The sequence below is a fragment of the Ovis aries genome, chromosome 1 (assembly GCF_016772045.2).
Source record: "Ovis aries strain OAR_USU_Benz2616 breed Rambouillet chromosome 1, ARS-UI_Ramb_v3.0, whole genome shotgun sequence".
Classification (NCBI taxonomy): domain Eukaryota; kingdom Metazoa; phylum Chordata; class Mammalia; order Artiodactyla; family Bovidae; genus Ovis; species Ovis aries.
In genome coordinates, this window is record NC_056054.1 from 194,780,079 (window position 1) to 194,803,629 (window position 23,551).

Below are 23,551 nucleotides of genomic sequence, written 5' to 3' on the forward strand. Positions count from 1 at the left end.
CATCACCCTCAGCGCCGTTTTTATCATCACTGTCATCATGCATAGGTGCTTTACATTCTTGTGAGGCAGGAAACCTTGGATGTGGGTACTGGGTACATGATTTCATTTAGTCTCTGATTGGATATGTCGTCTAGGATAGATACATCCGTTGATCTCAGATTCTAGGGTTTAGCGAAGGGAAAGTAGGAACTGAGTAGGTGAATCTTTTAGGGTTCTTCCAGCTCCAATATTCTATGAATCACAATGAATTAAAATAGCATTCTGTCCCTCTATAGCCAAAACCGTCATACAAAATTTAAAGCTTTTACAATTCACTTTCACACTTCACTTTCACTTTTCACTTTCATGCGTTGGAGAAGGAAATGGCAACCCACTCCAGTATTCTTGCCTGGAGAATCCCAGGGATGGAGGAGCCTAGTGGGCTACCGTCTATGGGGTCGCACAGAGTCAGACACAACTGAAGATACTTAGCAGCAGCAGTAGCAGCAACTATGGTTACTACTGTATCCCTAATGTTAGGTTTATTGCCTGGTGTATAGTCAGTGTTCAATAAATATTCATTGATTTAATGAATGAATAAAAAAGAAAACGTTTATTTAGCTGTCTCTTACTATGAGACTAGGTTAAAATAAATCCCCAGGAAATCTTTCTTTTCTATAGTTTTCCATCTGCAGTAAATTGCTTAAAATAATCCTTGATCCCATACCAGTTACTCCCAACCAGCCTCTTATTCTGCCTTCTCCTGAATATATTCTTTTCATCTGTATACACATGCTGGTATAAAGGTGGGAGCTATAAAAGGGTAAGATGGATATGAAGGGCTGTTTTGTACCCGTGTCTTAATTTATAAAGGTGACTAAGTGGCTGTTGGCAGAAAATGCCATTGAAAAATGCATTTAATGTTACAGTTCCCCGACAGAAGAGGTGTGTCCTACCAGGCAGGGCCAGAGAAGGAATGCCAGATTTTGATCAGGAAGGAAAGGAAGATTGAGGGGAGTGCTCAGGTTATGGCCTTTATAAAGGAGTTTCTGCAGGAAAGACAAGACAGGGCAGGGTACATAGATGGCAACTAGCTATTTGGAATGATTTTGATGGGGTTTGGTCTATAGGATTGATCTCTAGTTGTCTAGTAGCTGGCCTTGGGGTAATGTTTCCAGGGGAGTGTGGCCAGATAGGGAAGGTATGACTCCTGACTGGTTAGTTTGCATATCAAAGGCATGTTCTTGGCTGAGACTCTGGCTATTTCTAACAACTGGCTAGCTCCAAGGAGGCAGTCTGTCCATCAGAAGGGTTTCCTAAATTAAAATTTTGATGGTGAGCATACTGAAAACGGAGAAGGCAATGGCACCCCACTCCAGTACTCTTGCCTGGCAAATCCCATGGATGGAGAAGCCTGGTAGGCTGCAGTCCATGGGTCACTAAAAGTCGGACACGACTGAGCGACTTCACTTTCACTTTTCACTTTCCTGCATTGGAGAAGGAAATGGCAACCCACTCCAGTGTTCTTGCCTGGAGAATCCCAGGGATGGGGGAACCTGATGGGCTGCCATCTCTGGGGTTGCACAGAGTCGGACACTGCTGAAGTGACTTAGCAATAGCAGCATACTGAAATAGAAATATAATGTTGGCAAAACTTATATAATGTTATTTATAATGTAATGTAAACCACTGTCTTGGCAATTAAAAATAAATTGAAAAAGAGATAGTCCTTTTGCATGTCAAATGTCATAATATATACAAAAAATTTTTAAAGAGAAACACTTTGCAGACATTATAGTCATGTGAATGTGGGCATGGAGTCAGGAGAGAACAGAGTGACTTTGATCAGAGCAGAACCTTAGTGATGGGAAAGGGTGTGGTAGACCTGGAATATCTGGCTAAGAAATTTTTATGTACATTTTAGATAGTGGGGAGACGTTCGTTGAAAGTGTGTTCTTCTTCTTTTTTATTGTTTCCTTCCATTTACTTATTTTTTATTGTGGCAAAAGATTTTTAATGTAAAATTTACCATGCTAACCATTTTTAAGGGGCTTAAAGTGCTTTCATGTTGCTATGCAGCCATCATGACTATCCATCTCCAGAACTTATTCTCTCTTCCCCAACTGAAACTCCGTACCCATTAAACAGTACTGGGAAGGTCTGGGATAGCAGAAACTTACTGGGATCAGGGCTGTATTTTATAATTACTGGAATATCAAAGAGATTTATGAGGAACAGAAGGTTAATATGGTTCATGCCACCATGTCAATGTTAATTTGTGATCAAGCTAGCATCACACAGAAAGATGTTCTGTTTCTAGGATCATATTATCCTTGAGCTTGGAAAGGGAAACAGGGGTGGGAAAGATAATTGTGATATGAATTTGAATAAAAAGTAACAATTGTGAACAATTTTCATTATTTTCAGCTTTTACTCTTTGCAGACATTACATTCAAGACTATATTATCTCATTTAATCTTTGCAACAACCCTATATGATTATGACCACATTACAGATAAGGACTCTGATGTTTAGGGGACTAAATAATTGGCCCAGGTCATACAGCCCGTGTTTTAAGCCAGCCCAAACTCTTCATCACTATATTGCACTAAGAGAAAAACCAACAAACACCTTTTTAACAAATAGATGTCAAAATAGCAAACTATTTCTTTAGAACAGTGAAAAATTATACTTCTATTATTTCTGATGACATACTTTTAACTTCTGCTATAAATGCTGGGACTCACCCATTTTTTTTTAAGTTATTGACGTATAGTTGATTTACAATGCTGTGTTTAATTTCTGCAGTACAGAAAAGTGACGGAGTTATACAAATATATTTTTTTTCATATTCTTTTCCATTATGGTTTCTCAGAGGGCACTGAATATAGTTCCCTGTGCTATACTGTAGGGCCTTCTGTTTATCCATCCTATATATAATAATTTCCATCTGCTGATCCCAAGCTGCCAGTCCATTCCCCTCACCTCACCTCCCCACTGGCAACCGCAAGTCTGTTGTCTATGTCAGTGGACACATTTTAGCTCTCAGAGCAGACTTACCAACGCCTCTCCCATCCATTCAGTCTTTCATTAAATTCTCAAAACAGGCCTCTGAAATATGTAGGCAGCAACTGTTTTCTTTCCTTTATCTCTGAGAACACTAAAGTTCAAAGAGATTAAGAGCCAGTTTGTCCCACAACTGGTATGAGTTCATCAAAGCTTCCACCCAGGACTCCAGATACCCATCTGATCGTGTCATTCCTCAAAGTGCTGATCTTGATCATGGGTTTGTGACATACATTTCCCTGTTAAAGCATAGCTTACTGGTGTCACTATGGGCTGCTGAATCTTCAGAGTAAAGTGAGCTCTTGTTTCTGTTTAGACAGGCACCTTAACAAGGGATGGCTTGGATCTCTGGGGAGTCGTGCCTTGTGATGGGAACGGGTAAGTACTCGGGACCAAATGCATTATCATTTCCTGTTTCCCAGCTTTATCCTGAACACTAATAAAGAAGAGGTTCTGGCACTGGCTTTGGTAAGCAGTGATTGCCAGAGTGATGGCCGAACTTCTTTTAATTTCTCTTCTTCACTATTTCCAGACTCACTAAAATGTGCAGCCTCCCTCCACCCCTGTCCCAGCCCCAGGATTCTCACAGAACCCAGGAAATGAAGGGCACGTTTTGACTCTGCATTCATCTTGCTAACATGTGATTAGCTGTCGGCGTATTAGTCAGAGGCCAGTGTACATCATTTGGGCAATACCTGGACACTGTCCTTCAAGGAGTTAAAGTTCATAGCACAAGCTGAAGCCCTTCCATGTGCTAGGAGGAACGTGGCCCTGACTTGCAGACACTGAATTTCAGTACAAGGAGTATCTGTAGAACCACAGCTAGTGTACTTCATTTTTCCTTTATATTCTAGTTCTGGCTCCTGGAAACTCCTCTATTTCTGGCCAGAAAGGATTCCATTTTGACAGTTTTCAACTCAAGGTAGTAAAGATTTATTGCCTGTCCCTCTCCTGGGGCTCTCTCGTTTGAGTTTGTTTCACAGCCTCCTTTTTTTCCCCACTACAACTTCCAGTCTGATCTGAACATGAGCATTTGACAAATTCAGGTTTTGAGTTTGTTTGCTTATTTTTAGATGGAGGTATAGTTGATTTCTTGGCTCAGATGGTAAAGAATCTGCCTGCAATGCAAGAGACCCGGCTTCCATCCCTGGGTCAGGACAATCCCTTGGAGAAGGAAATGGCAACCCACTCCAGTATTCTTGCCTGGAAAATCCCAAGGAGAGAGAACCCTGGCAGACTATAGTCCATGGGGTCACAAAGAGGCAGACATGACAGCAACTCAACAGCAACAATAGTTGATTTCAGGTTTTGTTTTTTTAATGAGAATGTTTTCCTCTCATACTTGCAATGGAAGTCACGAAGCATTTTATACAGACTTGTTATACATTCTTCTGCATTATGCGAATGCAAGTGACTTAGCCATAACATATTTTAAATGGACTGGAATGGGTGAATTTAACTCAGATGACCATTATATCTACTACTGCGGGCAGGAATCCCTTAGAAGAAATGGAGTAGCCATCATGGTCAACAAAAGAGTCCGAAATGCAGTATTTGGATGCAATCTCAAAAATGACAGAATGACCTCTGTTCGTTTCCAAGGCAAACTATTCAATATCACAGTTATCCAACTCTATGCCCCAAACAGTAACGCTGAAGAAGCTGAAGTTGAACGGTTCTATGAAGACCTATAAGACCTTTTAGAACTAACACCCAAAAAAGATGTCCTTTTCATTATAGGGGACTGGAATGCAAAAGTAGGAAGTCAAGAAACACCTGGAGTAACAGGCAAATTTGGCCTTGGAATGCGGAATGAAGCAGGGCAAAGGCTAACAGAGTTTTGCCAAGAAAATGCACTGGTCATAGCAAACACCCTCTTCCAACAACACAAGAGAAGACTCTACACATGGACATCACCAGATGGTCAACACCAAAATCAGATTGATTATATTCTTTGCAGCCAAAGATGGACAAGCTCTATACAGTCAGCAAAAACAAGACCAGGAGCTGACTGTGGCTCAGATCATGAACTCCTTATCACCAAATTCAGACTGAAATTGAAGAAAGCAGGGAAAACCACTAGACCATTCAGGTATGACCTAAATCAAATTCCTTATGATTATGCAGTGGAAGTGAGAAACAGATTTAAGGGCCTAGCTCTGATAGATAGAGTGCCTGATGAACTATGGAATGAGGTTCGTGACATTGTACAGGAGACAGGGATCAAGACCATCCCCATGGAAAAGAAATGCAAAAAAGCAAAATGGCTGTCTGGGGAGGCCTTACAAATAGCTCTGAAAAGAAGAGAGGCGAAAAGCAAAGGAGAAAAGGAAAGATATAAGCATCTGAATGCAGAGTTCCAAAGAATAGCAAGAAGAGATAAGAAAGCCTTCTTCAGCAATCAATGCAAAGAAATAGAGGAAAAGAACAGAATGGGAAAGACTAGAGATCACTTCAAGAAACTTAGAGATACCAAGGGAAGATTTCATGCAAAGATGGGCTCGATAAAGGACAGAAATGGTCTGGACCTAACAGAAGCAGAAGATATTAAGAAGAGGAGGCAAGAATACACAGAAGAACTGTACAAAAAAGATCTTCACGACCCGGATAATCACGATGGTGTGATCACTCATCTAGAGCCAGACATCCTGAAGTCAAGTGGGCCTTAGAAAGCATCACTACAAACAAAGCTAGTGGAGGTGATGGAATTCCAGTTGAGCTATTTCAAATCCTGAAAGATGATGCTGTGAAAGTGCTGCACTCAATATGTCAGCAAATTTGGAAAACTCAGCAGTGGCCACAGGACTGGAAAAGGTCAGTTTTCACTCCAATTCCAAAGAAAGGCAATGCCAAAGAATGCTCAAACTACTGCACAGTTGCACTCATCTCACATGCTAGTAAAGAAATGCTCAAAATTCTCCAAGCCAGGCTTCAGCAATACGTGAACCGTGAACTTCCTAATGTTCAAGCTGGTTTTAGAAAAGGCAGAGGAACCAGAGATCAAATTGCCAGCATCTGCTGGATCATGGAAAAAGCAAGAGAGTTCCAGAAAAACATCTATTTCTGCTTTATTGACTATGCCAAAGCCTTTGACTGTGTGGATCACAAGAAACTGTGGAAAATTCTGGAAGAAATGGGAATGCCAGACCACCTGACCTGCCTCTTGAGAAATCTGTATGCAAGTCAGGAAGCAACAGTTAGAACTGGACATGGAACAACAGACTGGTTCCAAATAGGAAAAGGAGTACGTCAAGGCTGTATATTGTCACCCTGCTTATTTAACTTATATGCAGAGTACATCATGAGAAACACTGGACTGGAAGAAACACAAGCTGGAATCAAGATTGCTGGGAGAAATATCAATCACCTCAGATATGCAGATGACACCACCCTTATGGCAGAGAGTGAAGAGGAACTCAAAAGCCTCTTGATGAAAGTGAAAGAGGAGAGTGAAAAAGTTGGCTTAAAGCTCAACATTCAGAAAACGAAGATCATGGCATCCAGTCCCATCACTTCACTTCATGGGAAATAGATGGGGAAACAGGGGAAACAGTGTCAGACTTTATTTTCTTGGCCTCCAAAAACACTGCAGATGGTGATTGCAGCCATGAAATTAAAAGACGCTTACTCCTTGGAAGGAAAGTTATGAGCAACCTAGATAGCATATTCAAAAGCAGAGACATTACTTTGCCGACTAAGGTCTGTCTAGTCAAGACTATGGTTTTTCCAGTGGTCATGAATGGATGTGAGAGTTGGACTGTGAAGAAGGCTGAGTGCCGAAGAATTGATGCTTTTGAACTGTGGTGTTGGAGAAGACTCTTGAGAGTCCCTTGGAGATCCAACCAGTCCATTCTGAAGGAGATCAACCCTGGGATTTCTTTGGAAGGAATGATGCTAAAGCTGGAACTCCAGTACTTTGGCCACCTGATGCGAAGTACTGACTCATTGGAAAAGACTCTGATGCTGGGAGGGATAGGGGGCAGGAGGAGAAGGGGACGACAGAGGATGAGATGGCTGGATGGCATCACTGACTCGATGGACGTGGGTCGGAGTGAACTCTGGGAGTTGGTGATGGACAGGGAGTCCTGGAGTTCTGCGATTTGTGGGGTCGCAAAGAGTCGGACACGACTGAGCAACTGAGCTGAACTGAATACATTTCCATATTAAGATACAAGTCCATTTCCTGGGTTAAAAAGTTGATTCTGGTGCTTTTAGCCATTTTAGTCTATAGAAGAAGGCTGTTGTAAGTGTTAAAGTTTCTAGCTTTTTTTTCTTTCAAAGGTAAGTTTGGATATATAGCCAGTTTTATTAGTATTTTTCTGTTTCAGCTTCTATAAAAAGTATATGCATTTATTCAAATATGTGAGGATTTAGAGAGCGCTTTTTCTTATTTATTAAATCTGTCCCTAGTGTCATATAGCTCTATAGCTGGCATACACAGTAGATGCACAATAATGTTTGTTCATCTAAAATGAACCAAGTATGTTCTGTCTTTTGAATGCTCTTCTGCTTATTGAATTAACATCATCTTAGTCACAAAATTTTTAAAACTTTCTGTTTCTAAAAGTGACTTGTCAAATTTAATAAAACTAATTGATACAATATTTAGATTATTGATGGATTAATTCAGCCTGTCACTCTCTTTCCCAGTCCCTTCCTTTCTCCAAATGCCCAAAGTTGGCTGCAAGTGACCAAAAGAGCAATTAGTTTTTTTTAAAAATGACAGATTTAATTAGTAGAATAAGAGAAAACAGATTGAGTTCTAAGTAAGAAGTCAGCACTTGATTTAAAGCTATTAAATGTATTATTGTAAAATATAAGGTCATTTTGTAATAATTCTTATCTTTTCCAAAGAGTGCCAGGTACTTCAATGTGCCAGGTACTTCAAAATGTACCTTCCCAATGTGCCAGGTACTTCAAAACCATTGGAAATCTACCTGACTACAGGACCTTGATAAATCGTAAACATTCAAATAAAAATTCAAGGACAAGGATGACAGAGAATTCTGCTTATTTTTTGTACAAATCAGAGTCTGGCCCAATCCTCAGAAATATAGAACTATCTAGTCAGAATTAATATGGAAGACAGTTTTTGTGCCTTGTTAAAAATAAGATTCTTTTTTCCTGATCTATTTGCTGCACAGTGTGAGCTTGAGAACCTATTTTAATCCCTGATGGTGATTGCTTCCTTTTAGTTGTTTACTAAAATACCAGGGACACATTGTAACCGCTGAGGTACTTGAACTTTCAGGATATAATAATAGATACCACCATCAACAAGGTCAGTAATCAGTCAACAGGTTTTTGAGCTCTTAAGGAAGCTTGAATGAGGAAGCCAGGAAGAAAAATGGCTTAGGTTATGAGTTAATATTCTGCCGAACCTGCTTTCAGGAACAAAAGGCTAGAGCAACCAAGGGAAACACAGTGTCCATATCATGAGAAATAATAGGCTGATCCTGAAGACCAAATTTTAAGACAAACTATGACAAAAAGTGAAAAATACCAACTCTTCCAAGAAAGAGTAAATAGGAAGTTCAGAGGTCTAGAAACTGTATATTGAAGGCACAGCTAGAGGTTGCTGTGGAATCCCAGAGGAAGGGAGTAATACAGCGTGTGCAACCAAGCTGCCCACAAACCTGAAAGAAGTGGACGCATGGAGGAGGATGGGCAAGTAGATTCTGACTGGTTCCAAGAAACAGATCTGGCCTCAATCTGGGAAGCACCTTCTGCTACTCAGGGTTCTCCAAGTAGGATAGACTGCTTTGTAAACTGCTTACTGTGCAACACGTGTAAGAAGGGCCTGACCAATAAGAGGAGACTCTTTCATAGGCCCAAGGCCAAATTTGGTAACTTCAGTTCTGAATTAGTGAAAGAACCCTGCATGGGACATTTGAGTTGTGTCTTGGTAAATTTTTAAATGAGGCCACTTCTATAGGAAGTGATGGAAATGATGCCTGCAATATAGACCCTAGATGCTGGGGTAGAAGAGGAAAATGCAGTGTCCTTTTTAAAATGCTTTTAAAATTTTTCATTTATTTAACATTATGGTCTTTCAAATCTCCAGTAACCAACTCATCCATTTATTTACTCTTAAATTTGTCAACTGTCTGCCGTGGACCAAACATCAGATATGTTGAAAAGAGCTATGGAAGAAACAACCCTGCCCTGAAGGATAGATTGAAGGCGATATATACACAAGAAGCTGTAGTATGAGCTAGCCTGTTCTGTCTCACAGCATAGGAAATAGTGGGTCCAGAAGTCCAGGTGGGAGTAGATGCAGTTGGAACTAAGGGTGATAAGCTCTTTCTGTATCTCTGGATTTAAATCAGTGCCAGAGAGGGGCATAGGGAAAAGAGGGAAGAAAGAGCTTGAAAGAACCTCAGGACCTTTCTCATACTCACTGAACTCATATAAGGCTGATGACTGAATGAAACACTATTCATCTGAGGGGATTCGAAAGTGAGTATGTGTTGCAACAAAGCATATTCACTTATATTTTTAAAAGATAATTACCTCCAGAAGCCTCACTTTGGCCCGGAGGAAGAGGACTAAAGTCCTTTCCCTTTTCTCCTTCAGTTTCCAGGAAGTCCACAGGTTTACCTCAGGCAGGACTTTGCCATGGGGCCCACTGTGTGCAGCCATGACCAGCTGCCACTCTCTGATCCTTCTCGATGGGACCATCCAGGGAGACCCACTGGACCTCAAAATGTTTGAGGCCACCACCTGGGTAAGCCTCTGCTTTTCAGAGATTTTAAGAAGCTTCTTCAAGGCCAGGCCAACTCAGGTTTTATTACAGCTCTCCACTGCTTATAGCATTAGAGGTCTCCAATATGGATTACATGTGGTAGTGAGGGGTGGGCTCATCTAAACTGTTTTCTGCTTGTACAATGTATTTCTGTATTGGGGTTATTGTGAGGATTAAACGGAATGATGCATGTAAGAAATCCCTGGCACTGTGCCTGAAATCTATTACTAGCTCAATAGTCTCAGTATAATTATTATATAATTATGTTCTGCTGTTGCTAAGTCGCTTCAGTTGTATCCGACTCTGTGCGACCCCAGAGATAGCAGCCCACCAGGCTCCCCCATCCCTGGGATTCTCCAGGCAAGAACACTGGAGTGGGTTGCTATTTCCTTCTCCGATGCATGAAAGTGAAAAGTGAAATTGAAGTGGCTCAGTCTTGTCCGACCCTCAGCGACCCCATGGACTGCAGCCCACCAGGCTCCTCCGTCCATGGGATTTTCCAGGCAAGAGTACTGGAGCGGGGTGCCATTGCCTTCTCCTAATTATGTTCTAACTCTTCTCAACTACAATATGAGCCATGTCTGATTTCAAAGTTTTCTAGAACATGGGGATTAGGAAGCATCACTTCCCCAGTGCTTAGGGTAAGTCATCGTTACCAGGAGTTTTATTTCTATTACTTTAGTATACTTTTGTCTCTAAGACTAGGCACTAAAAAGAACACCATGAGAGCTTTTGTTGAGACTCTGAAGTGGATTTCAGAGAAAATGATCTTATTCGGGACCAAGTATCTGGCTCTCCCAGTTCTCATCTTGGCTCTGCTCTGACTCCTTGACCTCATGAGATCATCTATCCTGTTGGGAATTTCCATGACTTTAAAATGAGGGAATATCCCATGGATGGAGGAGCCTGGTAGGCTGCAGTCCATGGGGTCGCAAAGAGTTGGACACGACTGAGCGACTTCACTTTCAGGCATTGGAGAAGGAAATGAAAACCCACTCCAGTGTTCTTGCCTGGAGAATCCCAGGGACGGGGGAGCCTGGTGGGCTGCCGTCTATGGGGTTGCACAGAGTCGGACACAACTGAAGTGACTTAGTAGCAGCAGCAGCAGCAGCAGCAGCAGCAGTGTTCACATAAAAGGAAACAAAAAAGCTGGAATCTTTTCTTAAAAGGGAACTTTATTCAAAAGCACCCTACCCAAAACGAATCATTGGAGTTACTCTGGTTGAGATAGAAGATGGGGAGTAAAGGTACAGCTTAGGGAACATGCGTCCCCATGTACTTAGCCACAGCCCACTTCACTGTCCGTAATCTAGTTCAGTTCCAGGTCTGTGTAATAACATGTGTAAAATCCTCACTGAAAGAGACAATCTTTAGGGTCCCTTCCAGCATTAATGGGGCCTCCCTGTGGCTCAGTCAGTAAAGAAGCTGCCTGCAATGCAGGAAACATGGGTTCAATCCATGAGTCTGGAGATCCCCTGGAGAAGGAAATGGCAACCCATTCCAGTGTTCTTGCTTGGGAGATCCCATGGACAGAGGAGCCTCGTGGGCTACAAAGAGTCCGATATGACTTAGCAACCAAACCACCACCACCTCCCATTGTTAATAGGGCATGCGTCTGTAGCAGTGTGATATAACTTTCTCCATCCTTCCTGGGTTACTGTTTCTGTATCTTTAAGTAGGAATTATAATTTCCTCTCTGAGATTTTTTTTTTTTCTGCCACTCCATGAGATGATTATAAAGCATTATGGCATCTTTGTGTAAAAGGTTCCTTTGCCTATAACTTAGGATCATTATTATAGCAATTACTGTTTACCAAAAGTTAACCATGTACATCACAGTTCCTGCCCTCCTGTACCCTGAGGACCGTCCATCCAAATTAGACAGAGAGGAAAGAGCAGGAGCAACAGTGAACCGGGAGAAGAAAGACAATAAGGTATTGGCTATCCATGCTCAGTGTTTTCAAGTTAAGCCCTCTGAAATGGAGAAAGCCTTTATGCCACAAGTTCTAGCAGAGAAAGCAGGAGAAATTATATAACTAATTCAGAAGTGTCTGGCCTTCAAGTTCCATAGTATTTCTGATGTATTATTTTTTTGTGGTGAATTAAAGTCTGGTTCACCTCCATGTAGCTGAGGGAGGAGAATACATTGAGACGGTCTGAGGATTTTCTCAAGGGGAGGATTTGAGCACAGTATTCGTGGATGAAAGGGAAAGAAATCTCTACAATGAAATATCCTGTATGAAATAGGAAATGGTGGCTTCTGGGGACGATTTCCACCTCAAGGGAGTGCCAGGATGTGCCATGGTTGTTAAGCCCTGTGGAACATCCAGTCAGGTAAGCCTTGCCTGCTCTCTACCCCACAATACCCAACTCAGAGGGAAAGTCCTATGAGACTCCCAATTTTGAAAGTTCAGAAATGTGTGTTCTTTGATTTGTGTGAAAATTGGTGAGACCTTGTTTCCCTTATTTGCTAGACTGAGGACTGGGGAGGCAGTAGCTAACTCCCCGTAGCTAGAAGCTATGTGGTGTGTCTGTCTCCATCCCCCTCCCTCAACCAGGCCCCAGTGGAAGGACTTGCAATCCTGCATCAGTTCCCATTCTCCTCGGCGCTGCAGAGGATGACTGTCGTTGTCCAAGAGATGGGGGGTGACCAGCTGGTGTTCATGAAAGGTGCGCCAGAGAGGGTGGCCAGCTTTTGCCAACCTGAGACAGGTAAGTGATCAGACTTACATTACAACAGGAAAATCTGTCCCACATATGTCCCTTCAGCACTGGATTGGCAAATCCAATTGTCTACTGGCCATCACCAATCTGATGAGTCATTGGTATTCCAAACTCAGTACCAAAATCAAGCTCATCTTTCTCACTCTCTGTATTTTCTAACTTACTGAGTGAAAGTATTTCTCCCCCACCCCAATTCAGGATTCTTCCTAGGTTCCTGTCTCTCCCTCAGCACTTCTATCTTGCCAATTGCTAACCCACGGCTCTGTCACTCCAGCAGCTCAGGCTCTCATCATCCTGCTCCTGGATCACTTCAATAGTTGGTGAATTGGCTTCCTCCTCCCCAGCGTTCCCTACTCTCATTCATCCTTTGCAGTATGCACAGATCAGTTTTTCTGTCATGTAGCCTACTTATATTGTCATTTCCTACTTGCATTCTTTGGTTGCTTCTCACAGGCTCAGGATAATCTCAGACCCCTCTGGAATCATATCTAAAGCCTTCCTGATCTGACTTCTATCACACTTTCCAGATTTTCTTTACTACTCCTGTCTTCACATCCTGCGCTTCCCCTGAGCTGAACTGTCAAGGTTTACTGCCTCATGGCCCCATGCCCGAGCACACGATGCTCCCTCAGCCACATGCCCTTTTCCTTCTCCATCTGACCACCTCCTCCCATTCTGGTAGATGCATAATGCTCCCGAAGTGTGCTGCCCGATTGCCTGGGTCATAGCAAGCGTCTCATTCAATTGTATTCTTAGTCTACTGGCTGTGACCCTACTAGACAAAGACCCTCAGAGCAGGGATTACAGTTCAATCTCTGCATAAACAATGCCTGATCCATAATAGACTCTCAATAAATTTTTGTTGGTTAAACTGGAGAAAAAAGAATTATACACTTACTCCTTCTTCTTTTTTTTCTTTTGAGTACTTCCTTTTCACTTCTGCTTAACTGGATCCCAAGAAGTCAATCATGACAACGTAGTGATATTTAAAGTTTCCACTGACTTGTTTGCATACCTTTTGTAGAGGTGTGTTTTCTTGGGCAAATGTTGGTTCTGTTTGCAAGGAATTTCTCCGCCAGTACCAATTGAGTTTTATATTGCACACTAATCTTGTGTTATTTTCTGAACAGTACCAACTAGTTTTGTTAGTGAGCTTCAGATTTACACGACACAGGGCTTCCGGGTCATAGGACTGGCCTACAAAAAGCTGGAAATGGATCACCACATTTCTGCCTTGATGAGGTAAGAGGGGTGGAGGGGAGAATTTTGGTAAAGCAGAATGATTTCATGGGAAGATACACCAGACTGGGCAGTGGACTCAGCAACACAGCTTACTGAATTTTTATGTATAAAATGTCCTTGAACTTAGTAAACGGGGATATAGTCATTCCTTTCCTGCCTAAATCACAAAGGTGGTGTGAACTTGACTGGGAGAATTGACCAGAAATAGCTGTAAAAATTGTAAAATATGGTTGTACAGCTTTGTGAAACCAAATATATGAATATAACCTATGTTTCAGAGAGTTTGAAATTGTGGTCCTGCTCTCTTTTGGACCAAATATAAGTCTGATTTTAAATTATTTTTTTTTGTTTTTCATTACTTAGCTATTTGGGGATTTTATTATTTTTATTTTGTGTCAAAGGTGGTGAATTTGTTGAAAGTTAGAAAACATAACATTTGACTGAAAAAAAATCGATAAAAAATGCACAACTTAATAAAACAAATGAATATAGCTTGGGCCTAACATATAATCTAGGTAATACTTGTTGAAAAACAAGAAAAACTTCAGAGAATTTGTTATAAAGAGAGTTTTAAAGAGAGTTTTATTATAGATAGATTAAAATAAGGATGCTCAAAAGTTAAAATGTACTGGAGTGATTAGTAGTTCAAATGTATTTGCTGTTTTATTTTCCACTGTTTTCAGGGAATGGTATTTATTTCATTTTCTAGTCATGTCCAATACTCTGTCAGCCACTATTGGTGACACTGCTACGGAGATAATCAAGGCTTAGTTTGTTATTTAGGATTTTAAATTTGGAAGGTCTGTAATTGTTTTCAATGTAATTGTTTTCAACCTTGCCAGATTCAACACTCTCTTACTATAACTATTAGGTATCACTTCTTCTAATGTAAGAAAATAAAATTCATATGTAACATGATCTGCACATATTCCGTTTAAGAAAGAAATATAATGTCCTCCTATATAGCAAAAATAGAAGCACAAATTATAGTGCCTTACAAAAAGTAATACATAGTTCAATAAATACTCGACTGACTCCATTAAAACAAAACGAAATAATACGTTGCTTACCCCATATGTAGAATCACTGGGGATGTTAACAGAAAGGAATGCAGATTGATACGTGTTTTATTTATTGGAATCTCAGATATCTCTGGCAGTCTGTCAATGAGGTGACTCTGTGAAATGACTAAAAATTCTTAGTAAACCTGAATATAATAGAACACTTTCCTCTCAATATACATTATATTCCTGGAAAACTCAATGAAATATTAAAAATATATAAGAAATACTTTGTGTTTATATGTAAGACAGAGCTAAGGGAAGTATAAACAATTTTATATTTGCTTATTTCAATATATCCATGGATGTTTTTAGTGTCTGTGAATCCTGTAAAATATTCAAAAGGCATGTGGGATGTAGGGTACAATTTTGCATGCCTAAAAAGTTTCCAAAATGTCCTCTAGAGGCAGTATACAGTGGAAGTGACAAATAGATTCAAAGTATTAGATCTGATAGAGCACCTGAAGAACTATGGACAGAGGTTTGTGACATTGTACAGGAGGCAGGGATCAAAACCATCTGCAAGAAAAACAAATGCAAAAAGGCAAAATGGTTGTCTGAGGAGACCTTACAAATAGCTGAGAAAATAAAAGATACAAAAGGCAAAGAAGAAAAGGAAAGATGTACCCATTTGAAACCAGAGTTCCAAAGAATAGCAGTGAGAGATAAGAAAGCCTTCCTCAGTGATCAATGCAAAGAAATAGAGGAAAACAGTAGAATGGGAAAGACTAGAGATCTCTTCAGGAAAATTAGAGATACCAAGGGAATATTTCATGCAAAAATGGGCACAATAAAGGACACAAATTGTATGGACCTAAGCAGAAGATATAAAGAAGAGGTGGCAAGAATACACAGAAGAGCTATTCGAAACAGGTCTTCATGACCCAGATAACCACAATGGTGTGATCACTCATCTAGAGCCAGACATCCTGGAATGTGAAGTCAAGTGGGCCTTAAGAAGCATCACTATGAACAAAGCAAGTGGAGGTGATAGCATTCCAGTTGAGCTATTTCAAATCCTGAAAGACGATGCTGTAAAAGTATTGCACTCAACATGCCAGCAAATTTGGAAAACTCAGCAGTGGCCACAGGACTGGAAAAGGTCAGTTTTCATTCCAATTCCAAAGAAAGGCAATGCCAAAGAATGCTCAAATTACCACATAATTGCACTCAACTCACACACTAAGTAATACTCAAAATTCTCCAACCAGGCTTCAACAGTACGTGAACTGTGAGCTTCCACATGTTGAAAATGGTTTTAGCAAAGTCAGAGGAACCAGAGATCAAATTGCCAAAATCCATTAGATCATCAAAAAGCAAGAGAGTTCCAGAAAAAACATCTATTTCTGGTTTATTAGCTAGACCAAAACCTTTGACTATGTGGATCACAACAAACTGAAAAATTCTTCAAGAGATGGGAATACCAGACCACCTGACCTGCCTCTTGAGAAATCTGTATGCAGGTCAAGAAGCAACAGTTAGAACTGGACACGGAACAACAGGGAAACAATATGGTTCCAAATAGGGAAAGGAGTATGTCAAGGCTGTATATTGTCACCCTGTTTATTAAATTTATATGCAGAGTTCAGTTCAGTTCAGTTCAGTCGCTCAGTTGTGTCTGACTCTTTGCGACCCCATGAATTGCAGCATGCCAGGACTCCCTGTCCATCACCAACTCCTGAAGTTCACTCAGACTCACGTCCATCGAGTCTGTGATGCCATCCAGCCATCTCATCCTCGGTCGTACCCTTCTCCTCCTGCCCTCAATCCCTCCCAGCATCAGAGTCTTTTCCAATGAGTCAACTCTTCGCATGAGGTGGCCAAAGTACTGGAGCTTCAGCTGTAGCATCATTCCTTCCAAAGAAATCCCAGGGTTGATCTCCTTTAGAATGGACTGGTTGGATCTCCTTGCAGTCCAAGGGACTCTCAAGAGTCTTCTCTAACACCACAGTTCAAACACATCAATTCTTCGGCGCTCAGCCTCTTCACAGTCCAACTCTCACATCCATACACGACCACAGGAAAAACTATAGCCTTGACTAGATGGACCTTAGTCGGCAAACTAGTGTCTCTGCTTTTGAATATACTATCTAGGCTGGTCATAACTTTTCTTCCAAGGAGTAAGCGTCTTTTAATTTCATGGCTGCAATCACCATCTGCAGTGATTTGGGAGCCCCCAAAAGTAAAGTCTGCCACTGTTTCCACCGTTTCCCCATCTATTTCCCATGAAGTGATGGGACCGGATGCCATGATCTTCGTTTTCTGAATGTTGAGCTTTAAGCCAAGTTTTTCACTCTCCTCTTTCACTTTCATCAAGAGGCTTTTTAGCTCCTCTTCACTTTTTGCCATAAGGGTGGTGTCATCTGCATCTCTGAGGTGACTGATATTTCTCCCGGCAATCTTGATTCCAGCTTGTGTTTCTTCCAGTCCAGCTTTTCTCATGATGTACTCTGCATATAAGTTAAATAAGCAGGGTGACAATATACAGCCTTGACGTACTCCTTTTCCTATTTGGAACCAGTCTGTTGTTCCATGTCCAGTTCTAACTGTTGCTTCCTGACGTGTATACAGATTTCTCAAGAGGCAGGTGAGGTGGTCTTGGATTCCCATCTCTTTCAGAATTTTCCACAGTTTCTTGTGATCCACACAGTCAAAGGCTTTGGCATAGTCAATAAAGCAGAAATAGATGTTTTTCTGGAACTCTCTTGCTTTTTCCATGATCCAGTGGATGTTGGCAATTTGATCTCTGGTTCCTCTGCCTTTTCTAAAACCAGCTTGAACATCAGGGAGTTCAGGGTTCACGTATTGCTGAAGTCTGGCTTGGAGAATTTTAAGTACATCATGAGAAATGCTGGGCTGGATGAAGCACAAGCTGGAATCAAGATTGCCAGGAGAAATATATATAACCTCAGATATGCAGATGAAACCACCCTTATGGCAGAAGGCAAAGAAGAACTAAAGAGCCTCTTGATGAAAGTGAAAGAGGAGAGTGAAAAAGTTGGGTTAAAACTCAACATTCAAAAAAAAAAACAAAAACAAAACTCAACATTCAGAAAACTAGGATCATGGCATCTGGTCCCATACTTCATGGCAAATAGATGGGGAAACAATGGAAACAGTGAGAGACTTTATTTTTGGTGCTCCAAAATCACTGCAGATGGTGACTGCAGCCATGAAATTAAAAGATGCTTGCTCCTTGGAGGAAAAGTTATGACCAACCTAAACAGCATATTAAAAAGCAGAGACATTACTTTGCCAACAAAGGTCTGTCTAGTCAAAGCTATGGTTTTTCCAGTAGTCATGTATGGATATGAGAGTTGGACTATAAAGAAAGTTGAGCACTGAAGAATTGGTGCTTTTGAACTGTGGTGTTGGAGAAGACTCTTGAGAGTCCCTTGGACAGCAAGGAGATCCAAGCAGTCCTGAATATTCATTGGAAGGACTGATGCTGAAGCTGAAACTCCAATACTTTGGCCACCTCATGCGAAGAGTTGACTCATTGGAAAAGACCCTGATGCTGGGAAAGATTGAAGGTAGGAGGAGAAGGGGGCGACAGAAGATGAAGTGGTTTTCTGGCATCACCGACTCAATGGACATGAGTTTAAATAAGCTCCGGGAGTTGGTGATGGATAGGGAAGCCTGGTGTGCTGCAGTCCCTGGGGTTGAAAGAGTCAGACACGACTGAGCAACTGAACTGAACTGAACTGAGAGGCAGTATCGCCCCTGCTAAGAATTACTGATCAGTTTCAACCCCACCTTTGTCAATGGTAGGTGAGGCCCAGAGTGGGAAGTGACTCATCCAAAATCATTGAGTGTTGACTCCCTGGACTTATTGGCCCAAGGACAGTGGGCCAGCTTACTGTGACCCTTAAAACTTTGGCTATTACAGCTCTGGATCTTTGCTGTAATTTAACCAACCCAGGTCACTCAGGTCAGAGAGCTAGAAGTGAACTTGAGACTGAATCTCAGTTTAAAGAAGAGGATACTTGGGTCGGGGATGTGGCAGAATTGGGAATGGAACTTTGTTTCCTGAGAGTCTTTTGACACATATATATCAAGATTCTGGCTGAGGCACTGCTGCTTCTGATTACTATGATGAAATATTTGTGTATCAAGTTTCAGACTCATGACTTTGGAGCTTGTGAATATAACAAAGCACTCACAGCAGGGACACATGGTTGGGAGGGGCGGTTGGTGAGGGCAGCAGCAGACAGGAGAATACACAGCCCACAGCATTGAAATTCCAACTTTCCAAAATCTAGTAAGGTCTATATCCAAGTTCACTGGAAGAATCTGACCCTTGGTCGTCATTTGGCCCATCTTGTGTTAAAGCTGCATCACCACCATATCTACTTCTGGCTAAGTCAATTTACCTAATTAGAAATTTGCCCTAATCCAAGATTAGAGCAGAACATTCTTTCTGGTGTGTGTGTTTACTCAGAGTGCTTCCAGCACTGATATCATAATTTCTATGATGGTTCTTGGCTTTCTTTATGTCTATTTCATCTTTAAAAAAATCACACGGATTTTAAGAACATGAAGTGTAATCACAGGAGTGACAATGCTCTTTTGTATTACACCCCCTATTCTTCATTATTTCTAGGTGCTTCCGGAGGAGGTACAACGTTTGTGCAGGAAACAGGAAAAGATAGCATGCTATTCCAAGTTACAGAGTGCGAGCCCCTTCAAGGGACTATGTCTTCTCCTCATCTAATTTTCTAGATCAGATTGAATGAAAAGAAGGATTGTGTCGCACTTGAGCAAGGAGAGACTGCAGATTCATTATTTTCACCCCCTGCTTTTGAAAAAGTAGAGATGAATTGCCAGGCAAAGAAAGTGATTTGCCCGTGGTAACACAGCAGGGTAGCCTCAGAGCTCGGATTGGAATGCTGGTCTCCTGATTATTGTGCCCTCAACCCGTGTGCCAGAGGAACCAGGAAAACGGCTGCCGAAGTGGGCTGCAGACCTTGTCAGATCTTGACACTGCAGCCATTTTCTTGGCGCCTGGCGCCTTGTGGTTGGACCATGTCAGTGATCTCTGAAAATATCTGAAACCTGATGCCTGTGTATGAAAACTAGTAAAAAGATTGGAGGACCTCAATTAGGCATCAACTACATTATCCTTCAAAAAGCCGCTCAAATATCACCTCCTCTAGGAAGGCTTCTCTAGTCATTCCACCCAGAAATGATTACACCCTCCTCCGTGACACCAGAGAACTCTTACTTGTACATGATCACGATGCTTCTTTCCCCAGCTTTCCATATAATCAAAGTGATCAGGATTAATCTTGTCCTTCCAAGTTGAATGTCAAGTTTCTGGAGTTAGGAACTATTATAATCCCTGTATATTCTCTTCCTCTTTTCTGAGCCCCGTTCCTTGCATTTATTTTGTTGTTATTGTTTAGTCACTAAGTCATGTCTGACTCGTTTGTAACCCCATGGACTGTAGCCCACCAGGCTCTTTCATCTATGGGATTTTCCAGGCAAGAATACTGCAATGGGATGCCATTTCCTTCTCCAGGGGATCTTCCTGACCCAGAAATCGAACCCATGCTTCCTGCATTGGCAGGCAGACTCTACCACTGAGCCACCAGAAACGTTCTTGCATTTATTTAGGTGTCCACTAACTGGTTATTGATCTGACAGATTTTCTGGCTTCAGTTCCCATGAGAACACTCTGGCAGTAGAATTTCTGAAAGAGGAAATGAATTTTCCAGGGATGTCTAGGAAAAACAGTTACACTAGGCAGTAGGGCATTTCAACTGGCAAATACTTGCTGAACACATCCTCTGTGCTGGGCACCACATGGGTGTTGTTGAACTTGTCATTGAACCAAGCAGATTTACTCTTAAGGATCAGAGACAGAGACATAGATCAAATAGCAAAGAATGACAAATAAAATACAAGCTGAACGTAGAAGTAATAGGTTGAGGCTGAAATTATTTCTATTTGGGGACGTCTTCATGGGAGGTGCATGGGAGTTTGATTTCAAAATATAGGAAGGGTTTCCATGGCAGATCCCAGGGAACTTATAACCTTTTCTATGAAGTAAGAAGAAATGTCTTCTGGCAGTCTAGAGCAAATGTTTAAAGATGGTTGTGTACACACATACCCATGGTCCAACTTGGCTGGAATTTGGGGTGGATGAAGAATTTAGTGATAGATGAAGCTGGAAAGATCTTTTGGACTCAGATTATGGAGAGATTTAAATGCTAGGTTCAGAAGGATAGGGAGTGCTATCTCTCTGAGCCAGCTTTGAGGTGAGTAGTTCAAGTTATATCTACTTCCTGCCACTCCTGTAGAGATGTTAGCAGTGGCCTGGGGAGTGTCCCTCATTCTAGTTTGGGCTGCTGGTTGAAGTGAGGCCCAGCATCGAGACACACACAGCAAGCAAGGCAGTTTAGTTCTTCTGCGTTCATCTGTACTTGGGCCAGACTTGAGAGGGGCTAGTGCCTTGCTCTTGTGTCTGCTAGACATATCTGGGTCTCAGATAAATGAATCATGGAAGAATCATTGAAACCCCAACCCCAGATGTACTCCCCTGCAATTAGTCCTGTGGAATGTCTTGGAAATGTTCTTGTGATGGGCAGGAGCCTCAGAGAATTCATTTGTTTGCAGAAACAGTCACGCTTTATGTAGAAGAGCAATGCTACCCACTGAGAGACAGACACACACACACAGAGAAAGGGAGAGAGAGAGAAGCTTGGTTTCAAAAGAAGGGCTCTTTTTAAGACTATGGCCTCATGCCTCTCGGGACCAAAACAGTATTGATGATAGCTTTGATTTCTAGAGAAACTAGTGTTTTATTTTATTTTCCTGTGTTGCTTTAGTTTTCATGATGTTTTGTACCGGAGCTAGAACTTCTCTCTGGTGGTTGCTAACAGGTGAGGTGACAAAAATCACGCCATCAGATGGAAGACAATTTTGTGGTTATTTTATTCCTTCTCTACCAAGATTAAAGTGAATCAGGTACCGAATAAGCACCCTCTCTTCCTCTCAATTCCATCAGAGCAAATGTCTCCATATCCTTGTGCTCTCTCTTGTCCTTTTTCTGGAAGGTTCCTGCACATATTCAGGGCCTCAGCAATGGTGCATGAATGAGTGAGTAGGGACCACTCTGAGAGGAAAAGATCTGTCATTGTTTTTGTTTTGCTTCCTGTAAGAAAGACTATAATGGGCGATTTCTGTTCCGTCATTCATATACTTCCAGGGACCAGGTAGAATCAGACCTGATATTTCTGGGACTGCTGATCTTGGAGAATCGACTGAAAGAAGAGACGAAACCTGTCCTTGAAGAGCTTATCTCAGCCCGGATAAGGACTGTGATGATCACAGGTATAGAACGAAATACGTGCGTGAAAGCAGGAAGAATGTGATTCAGAAACAGACATAGTTCTCTCAAAAAGTAGCATATCTTTTTGACTCCCTAATATGGGCCAGGCACCATTCTAGATGCTGCATTCTAGATGCTGGAGATGGGCAACAAAAAAGGCAAAGCTACTATTCTCACTGAGTTTTCATCCACATGGGTGAAGATAGAAAGTCGGTCAATCAATCAAACCAAACAAACAGCTAACAATAAGTGTTATAAGCTACGTAAAACGAAACAGGCTGATGTGGTTAAGTGTGTCTGTTAAGTGCTACTGTAGATGAGGTGCTCTTTCTGAAAGGGGACTTTCGAAATAACACTTGAATAAGAAGACTTAAGCCACGCAGAGATGTTGATTTCATTGTTAAATATTCAGAGAAGAAGAATGCTTAGTCAGCGTGGTCTGTACACTATGCTGAAGGCCCATCAAATGAGATCTATGATTCTGGAAATTATGAAATGTCCCTCTAGTCTCACTCTCAAACCCCAAATCACAAGCAAGGGAATGATGAGAAAGGATCACGCAAGAGAAATGTGTAAAATTTCCTAATGAACGCTTCTGAATGGAGAGTCAATGAGTTCCTTAAGTATTTATGTTTTTTGAGTGTGTGTTGCCTTCCCTTTCTCTGTTCTCAAAGTCAGATGCATTTAGCTCTATGAATTGTGGCATCAAGATATAGTCTTTCCCCACCAAAGAATTCTCTCTCCATCCTATTGCCCTTGAACTCAGTTCTATGTTGGGGACTCAAGTGTACATTCACCTCCCCTGTGGTACTTCTCTATCCCCCTCTGCTACCCACCCCTCCAAACCAAGAGATTTTTGGATCACTTTTACCCTCTCTTTTCTGAGCCCCTCAGTCCAACTTCTAAGTGTTGCTGAGTTAATTTACTACTTACTAGAATTCCCCTTCTGTTATGGCGCTTCTATTTCAAAATTTTTATGTAACAATTATTGTATGCATTCTCATAATTATTTTTAACCAGTTAGATTTATGTAGAAGTAAGAACTCATGGCTCACAACCTTCCCTCTTCACCTGTTTCCTCATATTGAAATTTCTGTCCTGCTTCTTCCCTTGCTTGGTTGTAATTTTTCTGAAGAGTTGTCTTTGGATGAGGTGAAAGGGAGATATGCTTTCTGATTTATTATATACCCTGAAATATCTTTCTTGGCTTTGACAAGGGAATGTGTCTTGCCTAGGTATAGGAAGTTTGGGTTAGCGTCTTTCTTTGAAAGTTTTTATTGGAGTATTGTTGACTTTGCAATGTTATGTTAAATTCAGGTGTACAGCAGTGATTCAGTTATATATTTTCATGTTTACACATCATTTTATATATAGTTTTACACAGTTGATAAGTATTTACAC

The 23,551-nt window shown here is 41.4% G+C and overlaps 1 protein-coding gene across 2 annotated transcripts in view; it reads left to right on the plus strand.

The window, feature by feature from the left end:
• ATP13A4 (ATPase 13A4) overlaps positions 1-23,551 on the plus strand; it is a 125,884-nt gene that overhangs the window by 73,720 nt on the left and 28,613 nt on the right. For both annotated transcript variants that reach the window (XM_042233082.1, XM_042233088.1), the window contains exons 13-18: positions 3,362-3,423; positions 9,622-9,772; positions 12,038-12,124; positions 12,349-12,502; positions 13,645-13,756; positions 22,028-22,152. In XM_042233082.1, coding sequence (XP_042089016.1) covers positions 3,362-3,423; positions 9,622-9,772; positions 12,038-12,124; positions 12,349-12,502; positions 13,645-13,756; positions 22,028-22,152 — 691 coding nt within the window. The remainder of the gene's footprint in view (positions 1-3,361; positions 3,424-9,621; positions 9,773-12,037; positions 12,125-12,348; positions 12,503-13,644; positions 13,757-22,027; positions 22,153-23,551) is intronic.